The sequence below is a fragment of the Caloenas nicobarica genome, unplaced genomic scaffold, assembly GCF_036013445.1.
Source record: "Caloenas nicobarica isolate bCalNic1 unplaced genomic scaffold, bCalNic1.hap1 Scaffold_1601, whole genome shotgun sequence".
NCBI classification, from domain to species: Eukaryota; Metazoa; Chordata; class Aves; order Columbiformes; family Columbidae; genus Caloenas; species Caloenas nicobarica.
In genome coordinates this window covers 1-16828 of record NW_027017096.1, presented here as the reverse complement: position 1 = coordinate 16828, position 16828 = coordinate 1, and the positions used below count along the sequence as shown (strand labels likewise).

Here is a 16828-nt window from a genome sequence, read left to right as displayed (position 1 = left end):
TGGGGGGCTGGGGGGCAGGTTATGGGGCTGTGGGGCAGCTCTAGGGCAGGCTACGGGGTACCCATGGGTCACCTATAGACCAGCTACGTGGCAGGTTGAGGCTATAGGGCAGCTTACAGGGCTATGTGCTACTTATGGGGCAGCTATAGGGCAGGATATGTGGCTATGGGGCAGGATATGGGGCAACGGGACAGTTCCTGGGCAGGGTTTGCAGCTATGAGGAAGCTCTGGGGCGGGCTGTGGGGCTGTGGAGTGCCTATGGGACAGCTATAGGGCAGGCTATGGGGTTATGGGGCAGCCTATGGGGCACAGGCCGAGCTATGGGGCAGCCCCGCCCCCCCCAGGAGGCCGTGACGGTGCTGGAGGACCGCGGACCATAGAGAGGCAGGCGCCAGAGCGGCCGCTCCGCCCCCCCGCGCCGCGTCGGCCCCGCCCCCTTCCCGCGTTTCCCGCCCTGCGCCACTTCCGGCGCGCGCGAGGAGAGCGAGAGGGCCGCGCGGAGCGATCGGCGCCATGGCAACGGTGGGGCGGTGGGGGGTCCTGAGGGGATTTGGGGGGTCCCGAGGGGATTTGGGGGGTCCCGGGGGCATTTGGGGGGTCCCGAGGGGATTTGGGGGGTCCCGAGGGCATTTGGGGGGTCCCGAGGGGATTTGGGGGGTCCTGAGGGCATTTGGGGGGTCCCGAGGGGATTTGGGGGGTCCTGAGGGCATTTGGGGGGTCCCGAGGGGATTTGGGGGGTCCTGAGGGGATTTGGGGGGTCCCGGGGGCATTTGGGGGGTCCCGAGGGGATTTGGGGGGTCCTGAGGGGATTTGGGGGGTCCCGGGGGCATTTGGGGGGTCCCGAGGGGATTTGGGGGGTCCCGGGGGCATTTGGGGGGTCCCGAGGGGATTTGGGGGGTCCCGAGGGGATTTGGGGGGTCCCGGGGGCATTTGGGGGGTCCCGAGGGGATTTGGGGGGTCCTGAGGGGATTTGGGGGGTCCCGGGGGCATTTGGGGGGTCCTGAGGGCATTTGGGGGGTCCCGAGGGGATTTGGGGGGTCCCGGGGGCATTTGGGGGGTCCCGAGGGGATTTGGGGGGTCCTGAGGGGATTTGGGGGGTCCCGGGGGCATTTCGGGGGTCCTGAGGGGATTTGGGCGGTCCCGGGGGCATTTGGGGGGTCCTGGGGGGATGGGGGCGGGTTTGGGGGGTGGGGGGCCAATACATTTGGGGGGTCTCGAGGGGATGGGGGGGGTCGCGGTGGTTTGGGGAGGGCTGAGGGGGTTGGGGTTTTAGGGGCAGTTCTGGGGGTTTGGGGGTCGGGGGGATTTGGGGGGTCCGGGGGGTGGGGGTCGGGGGGGTTCGGGGGCTCGGGGTCAGGGGGTTCGGGGTCAGGGGGTTTGGGGGTTCAGGGTCAGGGGGTTTGGGGTTTGGGGGTTCGGGGTCAGGGGGTTCGGGGTCAGGGGGTTTGGGGGTTCGGGGTCAGGGGGTTCGGGGTCAGGGGGTTTGGGGGTTCGGGGTCAGGGGGTTCGGGGTCAGGGGGTTTGGGGGTCAGGGGGTTTGGGGGTTCGGGGTCAGGGGGTTTGGGGGTTCAGGGTCAGGGGGTTCGGGGTCAGGGGGTTTGGGGGTCAGGGGGTTTGGGGGTTCGGGGTCAGGGGGTTTGGGGGTTCAGGGTCAGGGGGTTCGGGGGTCACGGGGTTTGGGGGTTCAGGCGCCCTGACCCCGCGCCCCCCCCAGATCCCCAAAGTTCCGGAGGTTCGAGACGTGACGCGGATCGAGCGCATCGGTGAGGGGGCTGGGGGAGTTTGGGGGGAGTTTGGGAGAGTTTGCAGCTGAGCTGGGGGAGTCCGGAGGGGATTTGGGGCTGATTTGGGTGGAATTCGGGAGGTCCGGAGGGGATTTGGGGTAACTTGGGGGGTTTGGAGGGGATTTGGGGTAACTCGGGTGGAATTTGGGGTAACTCGGGTGGAATGTGGGGGAGTCCGGAGAGGATTTGGGGCGACTTGGGTGGAATTTGGGGGAGTCCGGAGAGGATTTAGGGCGACTCGGGTGGGATGTGGGGCACTCGGGTGGGATTTGGGGCACTCGGGTGGGATTTGGGGCGATTCGGGTGGGATTTGGGGCACTCGGGTGGGATTTGGGGCGATTCGGGTGGGATTTGGGGTGCCGCGGGGCTCAGCCGCTCTGTGCCGCAGGCGCCCACTCCCACATCCGCGGGCTGGGGCTGGACGAGGCACTGGAGCCGCGACAGGTACGGGGGGGCGCCGCGTTTTGGGGTGAAACCTGCGGGATTTGGCCCACAGGTGTCCCAGGACATGGTGGGCCAGCCGGGCGCTGTTTTGGGGTGAAATGTGCGGGATTTGGTTGCAGGTTTCCCAGGGCATGGTGGGCCAGCTGGGCGCTGTTTTGGGGTGAAACACGCGGGATTTGGTTGCAGGTTTCGCAGGGCATGGTGGGCCAGCTGGGCGCTGTTTTGGGCGCTGTTTTGGGGTGAAACACGCGGGATTCGGTTGCGGGTTTCGCAGGGCACGGTGGGCCAGCTGGGCGCTGTTTTGGGCGCTGTTTTGGGGTGAAACACGCGGGATTTGGTTGCAGGTTTCCCAGGGCATGGTGGGCCAGCTGGGCACTGTTTTGGGGTGAAACACGCAGGATTTGGTTGCAGGTTTCGCAGGGCATGGTGGGCCAGCTGGGCGCTGTTTTGGGCGCTGTTTTGGGGTGAAACACGTGGGATTTGGTTGCAGGTTTCCCAGGGCATGGTGGGCCAGCTGGGCGCTGTTTTGGGCGCTGTTTTGGGGTGAAACACGCGGGATTTGGTTGCAGGTTTCGCAGGGCATGGTGGGCCAGCTGGGCGCTGTTTTGGGCGCTGTTTTGGGGTGAAACACGCGGGATTCGGTTGCAGGTTTCGCAGGGCATGGTGGGCCAGCTGGGCGCTGTTTTGGGGTGAAACACACGGGATTTGGTTGCAGGTTTCCCAGGGCATGGTGGGCCAGCCGGGCGCTGTTTTGGGCGCTGTTTTGGGGTGAAACACGCGGGATTTGGTTGCAGGTTTCGCAGGGCATGGTGGGCCAGCTGGGCGCGCGCCGCGCCGCGGGGCTGGTGCTGGAGATGATCCGGGACGGGCGCATCGCGGGACGCGCCGTGCTCATCGCCGGCCAGCCCGGCACCGGCAAGACCGCCGTGGCCATGGGTGCGTGCCCAGAACCGCGGGGATCCGCCCCAGAACCGCGGGAATCCGCCCCAAAACCGCGGGAATCCGCCCCAGAACCACGGGAATCCGCCCCAGAACCGCAGGGATCGGCCCCAAAACCATGGGAATCCGCCCCAGAACCGCGGGGATCGGCCCCAGAACCGCGGGAATCCGCCCCAGAACCGCGGGGATCACACCGAAATCCACAGGAATCCGCCCCAAATCCACAGGGATCAGACCCAAATCCGCGGGGATTGGCCCCAGAACCGCGGGAATTCGCCCCAGAACTGTGCGATCAGCCCCAAAACCGCAGGGATTCGCCCCAAAACTGCAGGATCGGCCCCAGAGCCGCGGGGATTGGCCACAAACCGCAGAGATTGACCCGAAACTGCGGGGACCAGCTCCAAAACCATGGGGATTGGACCTAAAACCCCGTGGGTTGTCCCCAAACCCCGCGGGTTGTCCCCAAACCCCGTGGGTTGTCCCCAAATAGCACTGATTGTCCCCGAACCCGCGGATTGTCCCCAAATAGCACTGATTGTCCCCAAACCCCGCGGATTGTCTCCAAATAGCACTGATTGTCCCCAAACCCCGCGGATTGTCCGCAAACCCTGCGGATTGTCCCCAAACCCCGCGGGTTGTCCCCAAATAGCACTGATTGTCCCCAAACCCCGCGGGTTGTCCCCAAACCCCGCGGATTGTCCCCAAATAGCACTGATTGTCCCCAAACCCCGCGGATTGTCCCCAAACCCCGCGGATTGTCCCCAAGTAGCACTGATTGTCCCCAAACCCCACGGATTGTCCCCAAACCCCGCAGGTTGTCCCCAAATAGCACTGATTGTTCCCAAACCCCGCGGGTTGTCCCCAAATAGCACTGATTGTCCCCAAACCCCGCGGGTTGTCCCCAAACCCCGCGGATTGTCCCCAAACCCCGCGGATTGTCCCCAAGTAGCACTGATTGTCCCCAAACCCCGCGGGTTGTCCCCAAACCCCGCGGATTGTCCCCAAACCCTGCGGATTGTCCCCAAACCCCGTGGGTTGTCCCCAAACCCTGTGGGTTGTCCCCAAATAGCACTGATTGTCCCCAAACCCCGCGGGTTGTCCCCAAATAGCACTGATTGTCCCCAAACCCCGCGGGTTGTCCCCAAATAGCACTGATTGTCCCCAAATAGCACTGATTGTCCCCAAACCCCGCGGATTGTCCCCAAATAGCACTGATTGTCCCCAAACCCCGCGGATTGTCCCCAAACCCCGCGGGTTGTCCCCAAATGGCACCGACGGTCCCGCTGCAGGGCTGGCGCAGGCGCTGGGCCCCGAGACGCCGTTCACGGCCATCGCGGGCAGCGAGATCTTCTCCCTGGAGATGAGCCGCACCGAGGCGCTGACGCAGGCCTTCCGGCGCTCCATCGGCGTGCGCATCAAGTGAGCCAAAACCCCGCCGTTTTACCCCAAAACCAGCCCCAACCCCCCCCGCCGCAGCCTTCCGGCGCTCCATCGGCGTGCGCATCAAGTGAGCCAAAACCCCGCCGTTTTACCCCAAAAACACCCCAACCCCCCCCGCCGCAGCCTTCCGGCGCTCCATCGGCGTGCGCATCAAGTGAGCCAAAACCTGCAGGTTTTACCCCAAAACCAGCCCCAACCCCCCCCGCCGCAGCCTTCCGGCGCTCCATCGGCGTGCGCATCAAGTGAGCCAAAACCCCGCTGTTTTACCCCAAAAACACCCCAACCCCCCCTGCCGCAGCCTTCCGGCGCTCCATCGGCGTGCGCATCAAGTGAGCCAAAACCTGCGGGTTTTACCCCAAAACCAGCCCCAACCCCCCCGCCGCAGCCTTCCGGCGCTCCATCGGCGTGCGCATCAAGTGAGCCAAACCCCGCGGGTTTTACCCCAAAAACCAGCCGCTCACCCGCTTCTAGGGCCGTTTTACTCCGTTGTTACCATTTTTGCACAGTTTAGGGCGTTTTCACCCCATTTTTTATTTGGTTTTCTTCCACTTTATTCCATTTTCAGTTGCTTGTTCCCCTCTTGATTTTTTACCAGCCCATTCTCAGTTTTTTTTCCCCGATTTAACTTTTCTCCACCTCATTTTTGGCCTTTTCCTTTCCATTTTATGTTTTCCAGCCCATTTTCGGGTTTTTTCTCTTTTTGGTATATTTTTACGCCATTCGCAGCTTTTTTGTCCCTTTTTTCCCGGCCCGTTTTGCCCTTTTTCATTTGATTTTTTTAACCCGTTTTGGGCCTTTTTTGTGCTGTTTTCTGTTTGCTCGCGCCGCTTTCGCCGTCGTATTCGCCCCGTTTTCAGCTTCGTGTTTTCTTTCCTGCTGCAGTTTTGAGGCTTTTCACCCCGTTTTCCGCTTTCCCCGCGCCGTTTAAGCTTTTTCCCTCGTTTTTGTGGTTTTTCCCCATTCCGGCCGGTTGCGGGGGCCCGGGCGCCGTTCTGCGCCCCGCTCCAACCTCACCCGATTTCGGGGGGGTTCTCCCCGATTTCACCCCCCCCCCCCCCCCCATTTTTGGGGTCCCCTCGGTCATTTTTAGGGTCCCGCTCTCAGTTTCGGGGTGTTTTACCTCATTTTTGTCGCAGGGAGGAGACCGAGATCATTGAGGGGGAAGTGGTGGAAATTCAGATCGATCGACCGGCGACCGGCACGGTGAGGGGGGGACGCCCCAAAAACCCTCCAGGGGACCCCAAAATCCCCCAAAACACCCCAAAACTCCTCCCGCTGCTCCCCCCGCAGGGAACCAAAGTGGGGAAGCTGACGCTGAAGACGACGGAAATGGAGACGATTTACGATTTGGGGACAAAAATGATCGAATCGCTGACGAAGGAGAAGGTGCAGGCGGGGTGAGTGGGGGGGACCCCAAAATGTGGGGGGGACCCCGAGATTGAGGTGTCGGGGGGTGAAATTTGGGGGAAAACCTCCTGAAATCGGGGTGAAATGGGTCTCGAAGTGGCACCGAAACGGGTCGGGGGGCGGCTCAAAGTGGTGTCTGGGGCCCCAAAATGAGGCAGAGAGACCCCAAAATAGAGGGGGGAACCCCAAAATTGGGGGGGACCCCGAGATTGAGGTGTCGGGGGTGAAATTTGGGGGAAAACCTCCTGAAATCGGGGTGAAATGGGTCTCAAAATGGGGGGGGGGGGGGCAGCTGAAAATGGCATCTCGGCCTCAAAATGGGCCTGAAATGAGGTAAAAAAGCAGAAAAATGAGATTAAAAAAACCCGAGTCATGCGGGAACACGTGAAAATGGGGCGAAAATGCTCGAAAGCGGCACAAAAAAGCCCAAAGCGGGTTGAAAAAGTGCTAAAGGAGACTAAAACCTGCGGAAATAGAGTGAGTACCTAGAAACGAGAAGGAAGAAAGTGGCAGGAGCGGCCTGGAGCTGGATGAAAACTGTGAAAATAGCGCGAGGAAGTTGTAAAACGGGGTGAAAACCTCGTGTTTTGGGGTAGGACTCTTTTAGTTTAGAATTGAAAGTGTAACTTTTGAGTAAAAAAACTTCGTTTTGGGGTATGGACGCCTTAAAAAGGCGGCGTAGGAAACCAGAGCAGGGGGGAGAAAACATCAAATAGCGTTAAAAAAAAAAAGCCTTAAAATGGGTGAAAAGAGCCTCGGGGGGGCGGGGGGGGCCGGGACCCCAAAACGGGGCTGGGACCCCAAAATGGGGCCAGGACCCCAAAACAGGGCCGGGACCCCAACAACGGGGCCGGGACCCCAACATGGGGCCGGGACCCCCAACCATGGGGCCGGGACCCCCAAAACGGGGCCGGGACCCCAAAACAGGGCTGGGACCCCAACCATGGGGCCGGGACCCCAACATGGGGCCGGGACCCCAACCATGGGGCTGGGACCCCCAAAATGGGGCCGGGACCCCAACCATGGGGCTGGGACCCCCAACATGGGGCCGGGACCCCAACCATGGGGCCGGGACCCCAACATGGGGCCGGGACCCCCAACATGGGGCCGGGACCCCAACCATGGGGCCGGGACCCCCAACATGGGGCCGGGACCCCAAAACGGGGCCGGGACCCCAACATGGGGCCGGGACCCCGCTGGGCCGCTCCCAGGGACGTGATCACCATCGACAAGGCCACGGGCAAGATCTCCAAGCTGGGCCGCTCGTTCACCCGCGCGCGCGACTACGACGCCATGGGGGCGCAGGTGGGGCACGCGTGGGGCACGTGTGGGGCGCGGGGGGGTGTGGGGCTGCGTGATGTGTGGGGCTGGGATGTGTGGGGCTGGGATGTGTGGGTCCCCTGACCCCATTCCCGCCCCACAGACCAAGTTCATGCAGTGTCCAGACAGGAGCTGGGGGGTCTGTGGGGCTGAGATGTGTGGGGCTGGGTGATGTGTGGGGCTGGGATGTGTGGGGCTGGGATGTGTGGGTCCCCTGACCCCATTCCCGCCCCACAGACCAAGTTCATGCAGTGTCCGGACAGGACCTGGGGGGTCTGTGGGGCTGAGATGTGTGGGGCTGGGTGATGTGTGGGGCTGGGTGATGCGTGGGGCTGGGATGTGTGGGGCTGGGTGATGTGTGGGGCTGGGATGTGTGGGTCCCCTGACCCCATTCCCACCCCACAGACCAAGTTTGTGCAGCGTCTGGATGGGGGCTGGGATGTCTGGGGGGTTGGGATGTGTGGGGCTGGGTGATGTGTGGGGCTGGGTGATGTGTGGGGCTGGGTTGTGTGGGGCTGGGATGTGTGGGGCTGGGGGCTCTGTGGGTCTCCTCACCCCATTCCCGCCCCACAGACCAAGTTCGTGCAGTGTCCGGACGGGAGCTGGGGGGTCTGTGGGGCTGGGATGTGTGGGGCTGGGATGTGTGGGGCTGGGGGCTCTGTGGGTCTCCTCACCCCATTCCCGCCCCACAGACCAAGTTCGTGCAGTGCCCGGACGGGGAGCTGCAGAAGCGCAAGGAGGTCGTTCACACGGTGTCGCTGCACGAGATCGACGTCATCAACAGCCGCACGCAGGGCTTCCTGGCGCTGTTCTCGGGTACCGACCCCCGGCTGACCCATAACCGGCCCCGGGACCCATAACCAACCCCTGGGACCCATAACCGGCCCCCGGGACCCATAACTGACCCATAACCGGCCCCCGGGACCCATAACCGACCCCCAGGACCCATAACCGACCCCCAGAACCCATAACCGACCCATAACCGGCCCCCAGGACCCATAACCAGCCCCCGGGACCCATAACCGACCCCCGGGACCCATAACCGGCCCCCAAACCAACCCCGGGACCCACAACTGACCCTGGGAGCCACAACTGCCCGTCGTCCACGCCAGGGCTTCCTGGCGCTGTTCTCGGGTACTGACCCACGGCTGACCCACGGCTGACCCACGGCTGACCCACGGCTGACCCCGGGACCCACGAACTGCCCCCAGACCCACAACTGCCCCTTGTCCCCCGGGGCTGCCTCAGCCTCAGCTGCCCCCCAAGTGTTCCCTGCGTCCCAGAACCGCCCCCCAAGGCCCCCCGTGACCCCCCAAATCCCCCCCGAGTTCCCCCATAACCCCCAAATCCTCCCAGATCCCCCCAGACCCCCGTAACCCCAACCCCACAGGCGACACGGGCGAGATCAAGGCCGAGGTTCGCGAGCAGATCAACGCCAAAGTGTCCGAGTGGCGCGAGGAGGGAAAGGCCGACGTCATCCCGGGGGTGAGCGCCCCAAGGCCCCCAGAGCCCCGAGCCCCCGGCCCCCCTGACCCCCCCGGCCCCCGCAGGTGCTGTTCATCGACGAGGTTCACATGCTGGACATCGAGTGCTTCTCGTTCCTGAACCGCGCGCTGGAGAGCGACATGGCGCCCGTGCTGGTCATGGCCACCAACCGCGGCATCACCCGGTGCGGCCCCCGGCACCCCACCTTGCCCCGTGCCCCCCGCTGTCCCGTCCCCCCACACTGTCCCCCCACACTGTCCCCCACCCTGTCCCCCCCCAGGATCCGTGGCACCAACTACCAGAGCCCGCACGGGCTGCCCCTGGACCTGCTGGACCGGCTGCTCATCATCTCCACGGCCCCGTACAGCGACAAGGAGACCAAGCAGATCCTCAAGATCCGGTGAGCCCCAAACCCGGGGACCCCAAAACCCCCCCGGGGCCCCAAAACCCCCCCGGGAACCCCAAAACCCGCCCTGGGAACCCCAAACCCCCTGGCACCCCAAATACCCCCCCGGGAACCCCAAAACCCGCCCCAGGAACCCCAAAACCCACCCTGGGAACCCCAAATTCCCCCCCGGACTCCCAGACTCCCAGTGCCGCCCAAGGGGTAGAACCTGATTGTGGGTGCAAATAGATGCTCGAGATCAGGTGGGGACCCCAAAACACAATGGGGAGACCCCAAAAACCCCTTGGGACCCTAAAATCCCCCCTGGGACCCCAAATTCCCCCCAGGACTCCCACTGACGCCCAAGGGGGTAGAACCTGGTTCTAAGTCCCCCTAAGTGGGGTCTGGGTGCAAATGGATCCTCAAGATCTGGTGGGGACCCCGAAGCACAACGGGGGGACCCCAAAATCCCTCCTGGGAGCCCCAACCCCCCCCAACACCCCCAAAATTCCCCCGGGACTCCCAGATCCGCAGCAAGGAGGGGAACAGAAATCACTTCTAGTGCAGCCGCCAAAGCACTTTGTGGGTGGAAATGGGGCCTCAGGATCAGGTGGGGGACCCCAAAACCCCCTGGGGCCCTCGGCAGCCCCCGGGGGGCCCCCTGACGCGTGGGGTGGCAGGTGCGAGGAGGAGGACGTGGAGATGACGGAGGACGCGTACTCGGTGCTGACGCGCATCGGGCTGGAGACGTCGCTGCGCTACGCCATGCAGCTCATCACGGCCGCCAGCCTGGTGGCGCGCAAGAGGAAGGTGCGCGGCCCTCGCTGTGGGGCCCGGACTCCTGGGTCCCTTTTTGTGGGGGGCCCGGACGCCGGGGTCCCTTCCTTGGCGGTTCGGGGGTGGGATCCCCAGATTAGTGGGAAGGGAACTGAGGGTGTTTGGGGGGCCTGGGTGGGGTCTGTGGGATCCCCCGGGTTTGGCGGGGTCCCCTGGACTTGGGGGGTCCCTGGGGGGCTCCCCTGGGTTTGGCGGGGTCCCCTGGACTTGGGGGGTCCCTGGGGGGTTCCCCTGGGTTTGGGGGGTTCCCCTGGACTTGGGGGGGCTCTGGGGGGTTCCCCTGGGTTTGGGGGGTGCCCCGGGGGGCTCCCCCGGGTTTGGGGGGGTTCCCCTGGACTTGGGGGGTCCCTGGGGGGTTCCCCTGGGTTTGGGGGGTGCCCCGGGGGGCTCCCCCGGGTTTGGGGGGGTTCCCCTGGACTTGGGGGGTCCCTGGGGGGTTCCCCTGGGTTTGGGGGGTTCCCCTGGACTTGGGGGGGCTCTGGGGGGCTCCCCTGGGTTTGGGGGGTTCCCCTGGACTTGGGGGGGCTCTGGGGGGCTCCCCTGGGTTTGGGGGGCTCCCCTGGGTTTGGGGGGTGCCCCTGGACTTGGGGGGTCCCTGGGGGGTTCCCCTGGGTTTGGGGGGTCCCTGGGGGGTTCCCCTGGGTTTGGGGGGTGCCCCGGGGGGCTCCCCCGGGTTTGGGGGTCCCTGACGCTCGGGGCGCAGGGCGGCGAGGTGCAGGTCGAGGACATCAAGCGCGTGTACTCGCTGTTCCTGGACGAGTCGCGTTCCACCCAGTACATGAGGGAGTATCAGGAGGCGTTTCTGTTCAACGAGCTCAGTGAGGCCCGGGGGGGACGGGGGGACATGGAGGGGACAGAGGGACATGGGGACATAGGGGGACATGGGGAGATGGGGGGACGGGGGGACATGGAGGGGACAGAGGGACATAGGGACATAGGGGGACATGGGGGGACAGGGGGGGACATGGGGACATGGAGGGGACAGAGGGACATGGGGACATAGGGGGACATGGGGAGATGGGGGGACGGGGGGGACAGGGGGACATGGGGAGACGGGGGGACATGGGGGGACATGGGGACATGGAGGGGACATGGGGGGACAGGGGGAGATGGGGGGACAGGGGGACATGGGGACATGGGGGGGACAGGGGGACATGGGGGGATGGGGGGACATGGGGACATAGGGGGACATGGGGAGACGGGGGGAGATGGGGGGACAGGGGGACATAGGGGGGACATGGGGACATAGGGGGACATGGGGGGACGGGGGGACAGGGAGCGACAGAGGGACATGGGGATATAGGGGAACATGGGGGGACAGGGGGACGGAGGGACATGGGGGGGGACACTGCGGGGGAATGGGACAGGAGGACACGGGGACATTGGGGATGTGGGGACATTGTGGGGGACACCGGGGGGTCCCTGACTGTCCCCTCCCCCGCGTCTCACAGAGGGCGAATCAATGGAAACGCCGTGACCCCCCCGCCCCTCCCCCACGCTGTACCATAAACCGCGTTTGGAGCCGGACGCCTGGGTCCCTTTGTGGGGGGAGGGGCGACGCCTTTATTGGGGTTCGGGGTTCGGGGGCGGCTCAGCCCTCGCTGAACTGCAGGAAGAGGCGCCGGCGCGCGGGGTCCGCGGGGTCCCCAAAATTGGGGACAAAAGGGACACGGAGGATTTGGGAGAAACCCTCGGCGGGGGAGGGGGGGACAAAGTGGCTCCTGGGGGGGAACCACCCCCGAAATGGGGTGAAAATGCCCAGGAATGGGCAACGTGGAGAGTGGGGCGGCGGGAATGGGGGGAATGAGGAAAACCGGGGGGGAATTGGGGTGAACCCCCCCACGAATGAGGAAAATGGGGAGAAATGGCGGAAAAAAGGGGAGAAATTGGGGAAGGGTAAAAGGCACAAAAACGGGGGTGCGGGGAGAGAGAAAAGCGAGGAGGAAAAAGAAGAAATGGGGTAAAACGGTGAGAATTTGGGTCAGGGTGGGGGCTAGGACCCCCCCAAAACACCCCGGGGTCCCCCCCAAATCTTTAGGACCCCCCAAAACACCCCCGGGGTCCCCCAAAATCTTTAGGACCCCCAAAACACCCCGGGGTCCCCCCAAAATCTTTAGGACCCCCCAAAACACCCCCGGGGTCCCCCCAAAATCTTTAGGACCCCCCAAGCCCCCCGGATCCCCCCAAAATCCCAATCTCACCCCAACCCCCCATAGAACCCCCCCAAAACCCTTCCAGGCCCCCCCAGCCCCGGGTCCCCCCAAAACCCCCAGGGCCCCCCTCACCTGTACCCCTGCAGAACGACCTCGGTGACGGGGACGTGGCCGCTTTCCGTCATATCCGGAACTTTTGGGGGACGCGACACCGAAAAACGGGGTTCAGGGGGAAAGCAGGGCCCCCCAAACCCCCCCCGGCGGGGTCAGGCCCCCCAAACCCCCCGGCGGGGTCAGGCCCCCCAAAGCCCGTCCCCGTACCCGGCAGGTGTGTCGCGCCTGCTCCAGGGTGGCCGTGAAGTGGAGGCAGCGACAGGGGACGGAGGCGGCTCGAGCGCAGGACACGTACCTGCGGAAATGGGGGTTCGGGGGGGGGGATTTGGGGGAGTTTGGGGGTTCCTGGGAGAATCTGGGGGGAGGTCCTGGGGGGATCCAAAGGGGTTTTTTGGGGGGGTCCTGGGGGCTATTTGGGGATTCCGGGGGATCCCGGTGAGTTTGGGGGGTCCCAGGAGGGTTTGGGGGGTATTTGGAGGTCCCTGAGAGTCCTGGGGGGTCCTGGGGGGTTTTGGGGTCCCACGCAGGGTCCATCGCTCCCTATCCCGGGCTGTTCAGGGCCCCCAGGTTTTGTGCCCCCCCCCAGGTTTTGGCCCCCCCCCCAGGTTTTGGGGCTCCCCCCCAGGTTTTGGGTACCCCCCAGGTTTTGGGGCTCCCCCCCAGGTTTTGGCCCCCCCCCAGGTTTTGGGGCCCCCCCCAGGTTTTGGGGCCCCCCCCCAGGTTTTGTCCCCCCCAGGTTTTGGGCCCCCCCCCCCAGGTTTTGGCCCCCCCAGGTTTTGGGGCCCCCCCCAGGTTTTGTCCCCCCCCCAGGTTTTGGGCCCCCCCCAGGTTTTGGGTCCCCCCCCAGGTTTTGGGTACCCCCCCAGGTTTTGGGGCCCCCCCCAGGTTTTGTCCCCCCCCCAGGTTTTGGGCTCCCCCAGGTTTTGGGCTCCCCCCCCCCAGGTTTTGGGGCTCCCCCAGGTTTTGGGCCCCCCCCCAGGTTTGGGCCCCCCCGGTGTCACCTTTGCCGCGCGGGGGGGTCGGGGGTTGGTGTTGTCGATGACGACGGGGCGGCCCTTGGCCAGGGCGGCCTCGCAGGCGGCCACGCAGCGCTGCCAGGAGCCCAGGACGTCCTGGGGCACCGGCGGTCACGGGGGGCCGCACGGGGTCCCATCGCGGCCCCCCCTCACCTCCCCGCGCTCCCGCAGCCGCTCGCGGACTGACCCCTCCCGCGCCCCGTCGCCCTCAGGCCCCGCCCCCTCCGTCCGCCGCAGCTCCGCCCCCCGGCGCTGATTGGACGAGACGCCGGGAGCACAGCGGGGGGGGGGGGGGCACGCGGGGGGGGGGGGGGGGGGGCACAGGTGGGGGGGGCTTTAAAGGGGCGATGGCGGCTTAAAGGGGCAACGGTGGGGCCCGAGGGGAGGGATTGGCTCCGCCCCCTGTGGGGGAGGGGATTGTGGGGCTGAGGGGAAATGGGGGGCTGGGGGGCCGGTTATGGGGCTGGGGGGCCGGTTACGGGGCTGTGGGGGGCTATGGGGGGCTATGGGGGGGGCTATGGGGGGCTGTGGGGCCGGTTATGGGGCTGTGGGGCCGGTTATGGGGCTGTGGGGGGCTATGGGGGGCTATGGGGGGGCTATGGGGGGGCTATGGGGGCTGTGGGGCCGGTTATGGCTGTGGGGCCGGTTATGGAGCCGTGGGGCCGGTGACGGGGCTGGACCCGTCCCCCCTCACCCGGCTGACGTGGGCGTATCCGGCGGGGACAAAGTGCCGCTTCAGGAAGGTGGATTTGCCGGCTGGGGGGCAGAGGTCAAGGTCAAAGGTCAGGTTGGGGTCAAGGGCCAGGCTGGGGTCAAGGGTCAGAGGTCACTCACCCCCGGGTACCCCACGGCCACCACGACCTCGGGCCCGGTCGCCACCAGGGGGACGTCGGGGGGGTCCCAAAGCGGCGCCGCGGGGTCGAGCTGGCGCTGGGGGCAGAGGGCAAAGGTCAGAGGTCAGGCCTGGCTCTCCGGGGGGGGCGGGGCGGGGGCGGGGGGGTCACTCACGGGGTCAAAGGTCGGCAGGTCGAAGGGCGCGGGGGCCCAGCCCAGGAAGAATTCCTCGGGGGTCAGGAAACGCAGCCCAGAGTTGAGAGCGAACTGGGGACAGCGGGGTTACCGCGAGGAACTGGGGACACTGGGGACAAACTGGGGACAGCGGGGTTACCGCGAGGAACTGGGGACACTGGGGACAAACTGGGGACAGCGGGGTTACCGCGAGGAACTGGGGACACTGGGGACACTGGGGACAAACTGGGGACAGCGGGGTTACCGCGAGGAACTGGGGACACTGGGGACACTGGGGACAAACTGGGGACAGCGGGGTTACCGCGAGGAACTGGGGACACTGGGGACACTGGGGACAGCGGGGTTACCGCGAGGAACTGGGGACAAACTGGGGACACTGGGGACAAACTGGGGACACCGGGGTTACCGCGAGGAACTGGGGACAAACTGGGGACACTGGGGACAAACTGGGGACAAACTGGGGACAGCGGGGTTACCGCGAGGAACTGGGGACAAACTGGGGACAAACTGGGGACAGCGGGGTTACCGCGAGGAACTGGGGACAAACTGGGGACAAACTGGGGACAGCGGGGTTACCGCGAGGAACTGGGGACAAACTGGGAACACTGGGGGACAAACTGGGGACAGCGGGGTTACCGCGAGGAACTGGGGACACTGGGGACACTGGGGACAAACTGGGGACAGCGGGGTTACCGCGAGGAACTGGGGACACTGGGGACACTGGGGACAAACTGGGGACAGCGGGGTTACCGCGAGGAACTGGGGACAAACTGGGGACACTGGGGACAAAACTGGGGACAGCGGGGTTACCGCGAGGAACTGGGGACACTGGGGACACTGGGGACAAAACTGGGGACAGCGGGGTTACCGCGAGAAACTGGGGACAAACTGGGACACCGGGAGCGAACTGGGGACACCGGGGTTACTGGGAGCAAACTGGGATGAACTGGGAGGGAATGGGAGGGTCTCCAAGATTTGGGGGCTCCTGGGAGAATTTAGGGGGGCGTGGGGGGTTCCAGGGGATTTGGGGTCCCGGGGGTTGTTTTGGGGTCCCGGGAGGGGTTTTTGGGGTCCCGGGGGTTGTTTTGGGGTCCCGGGAAGGGTTTTTGGGGTCCCAGGGGGGTTTTGGGTCCCGGGGGGGTTTTGGGGTCCCGGGGGGGGGTTTTGGGGTCCCGGGGGGGTTTGGGGTCCCCACCAGTCGGTCGCTGCAGGAAAAATCCTTTTTCTTGCGCCCGGGGGCCCAATTCTGGGGGCGCCCGGCGGCGTCTGGGGGGGACAGAAAACCAAAGGGGTTGGACCCAAAAAACCCTGAGAACCCCCCCAAAAAAACCCAAGACCTCCGCGGGATCCCCCCAAATTCCCTTAAAGCCCCAGAGACCCCCCCCAGGACCCCCCAAAGTCTCTGGGATCCCCCCCCAAAAAAACCAGGACTCCCCAAAATCCCCCTGACCCTCCAAATTCCCTTGAACCCCCAGGAACCCCCCCAGGACCCCCCAAAATCCCCTGAACCCCCCCCCGGGACCCCCCAGAGTCTCTGGGACCCCCCCAAAAACCCCCAGGACCCCCTCACCCCCTCCCAGAACCCCCCAAATCCCCCCAGGGACCCCCCAAAACCCCCAGAACCCCCCAGAACCCCCCGATCCCCCCTCACCCCCCACGTAGAAACTCGCGGCCACCGACACCGGCACGTCCCCGTTGGCCTGCGGGACCCCAGACCAGTGACACCAGTTCAGACCAGTGACCCCCCCAGTCCCTCCCAGTGCCCACCAGCTTCCTCCCAATCCCTCAGCCCCCTCCCAGTCCCCCCAATTCCCTCCCAGTGCCCCCCAGTCCTTCCCAGTGCCCCCCAGTTCCCCCAATCCCTCCCAGTCCCCCCCAATCCTCCCAGTCCCTCCCAGTCCCCCCAGTCCCTCCCAGTGCCCACCAGTTTCCTCCCAGTGCCCCCCCCAGTCCTTCCCAGTGCCCCCTAGTTCCCCCAATCCCTCCCAGTCCCTCCCAGTCCCCCCCAATCCCTCCCAATCCCTCCCAGTCCCTCCCAATCCCCCCCAATCCCCCCCAATCCCCCCCAGTCCCTCCAATCCCTCCCAATCCCCCCCAATCCCTCCCAGTCCCCCCCAGTCCCTCCCAGTCCCCCCCAGTTCACCTCCCGGCACAGATGGTCCCACATCCCCAGCACTGGTTTCCGGTAAATCCCCGGCCCCGTCGCCACCAGCACCTGGAATGGGGGTCCCAGAGCTCATGGGGGCCCCCCAAAACTCCGGGGGGGTCCCCAAAACCCCGGGGGGCCCCACGGACCTGCAGGGGGAGCCCCAGGCGCTGGGTCACGGCCTCGACCTTGACCTTGAACTCCTGGGGCCGGAGGCGCCCGCGGGAAATGCCCAGTTGGTTGGTGAAGATCACGAGCTGGGGGGAAATGGGGGGTCAGGGGGGTGTGGGGGTTCAGAGGGATTTGGGGGGCCTTGGGGGGGCTGGTTT

At 65.6% G+C, this 16828-nt stretch overlaps 2 protein-coding genes across 2 annotated transcripts; one reads left to right on the top strand and one right to left on the bottom strand.

Annotated features, from left to right (window-relative positions):
• Window positions 1–92: 92 nt before the first annotated feature.
• On the top strand, window positions 93–11568 carry RUVBL2 (RuvB like AAA ATPase 2). Its single transcript, XM_065657962.1, has 15 exons — window positions 93–522; window positions 1715–1763; window positions 2173–2228; window positions 3023–3164; window positions 4457–4586; window positions 5744–5810; window positions 5898–6004; window positions 7226–7319; window positions 8027–8150; window positions 8725–8819; window positions 8885–9003; window positions 9100–9219; window positions 9885–10014; window positions 10745–10859; window positions 11493–11568. Exons 1-15 carry the CDS (start codon window positions 514–516, stop codon window positions 11516–11518), a joined length of 1383 nt encoding a protein of 460 aa, XP_065514034.1. The 5' UTR covers window positions 93–513; the 3' UTR covers window positions 11519–11568.
• Window positions 11441–16756, bottom strand: PNKP (polynucleotide kinase 3'-phosphatase; the record flags this gene model as incomplete). The annotated part of the gene is given in 12 exon segments (XM_065657960.1): window positions 11441–11762; window positions 12327–12369; window positions 12491–12603; window positions 13310–13332; window positions 13334–13420; window positions 14019–14081; window positions 14159–14254; window positions 14333–14425; window positions 15549–15619; window positions 16005–16053; window positions 16497–16568; window positions 16649–16756. Coding segments are annotated over 12 exon segments (948 nt in total), but the record flags the coding sequence as incomplete, so codon positions are not given.
• Between the last annotated feature and the right edge of the window lie 72 nt (window positions 16757–16828).

Coding starts and splice junctions, on each gene's coding strand:
- RUVBL2 (XM_065657962.1), top strand. Junction 4,587..5,743: donor TCCATCGGCGTGCGCATCAA/GTGAGCCAAAAC, acceptor TTTTTGTCGCAG/GGAGGAGACCGAGATCATTG. Junction 7,320..8,026: donor ACGACGCCATGGGGGCGCAG/GTGGGGCACGCG, acceptor CCCGCCCCACAG/ACCAAGTTCGTGCAGTGCCC.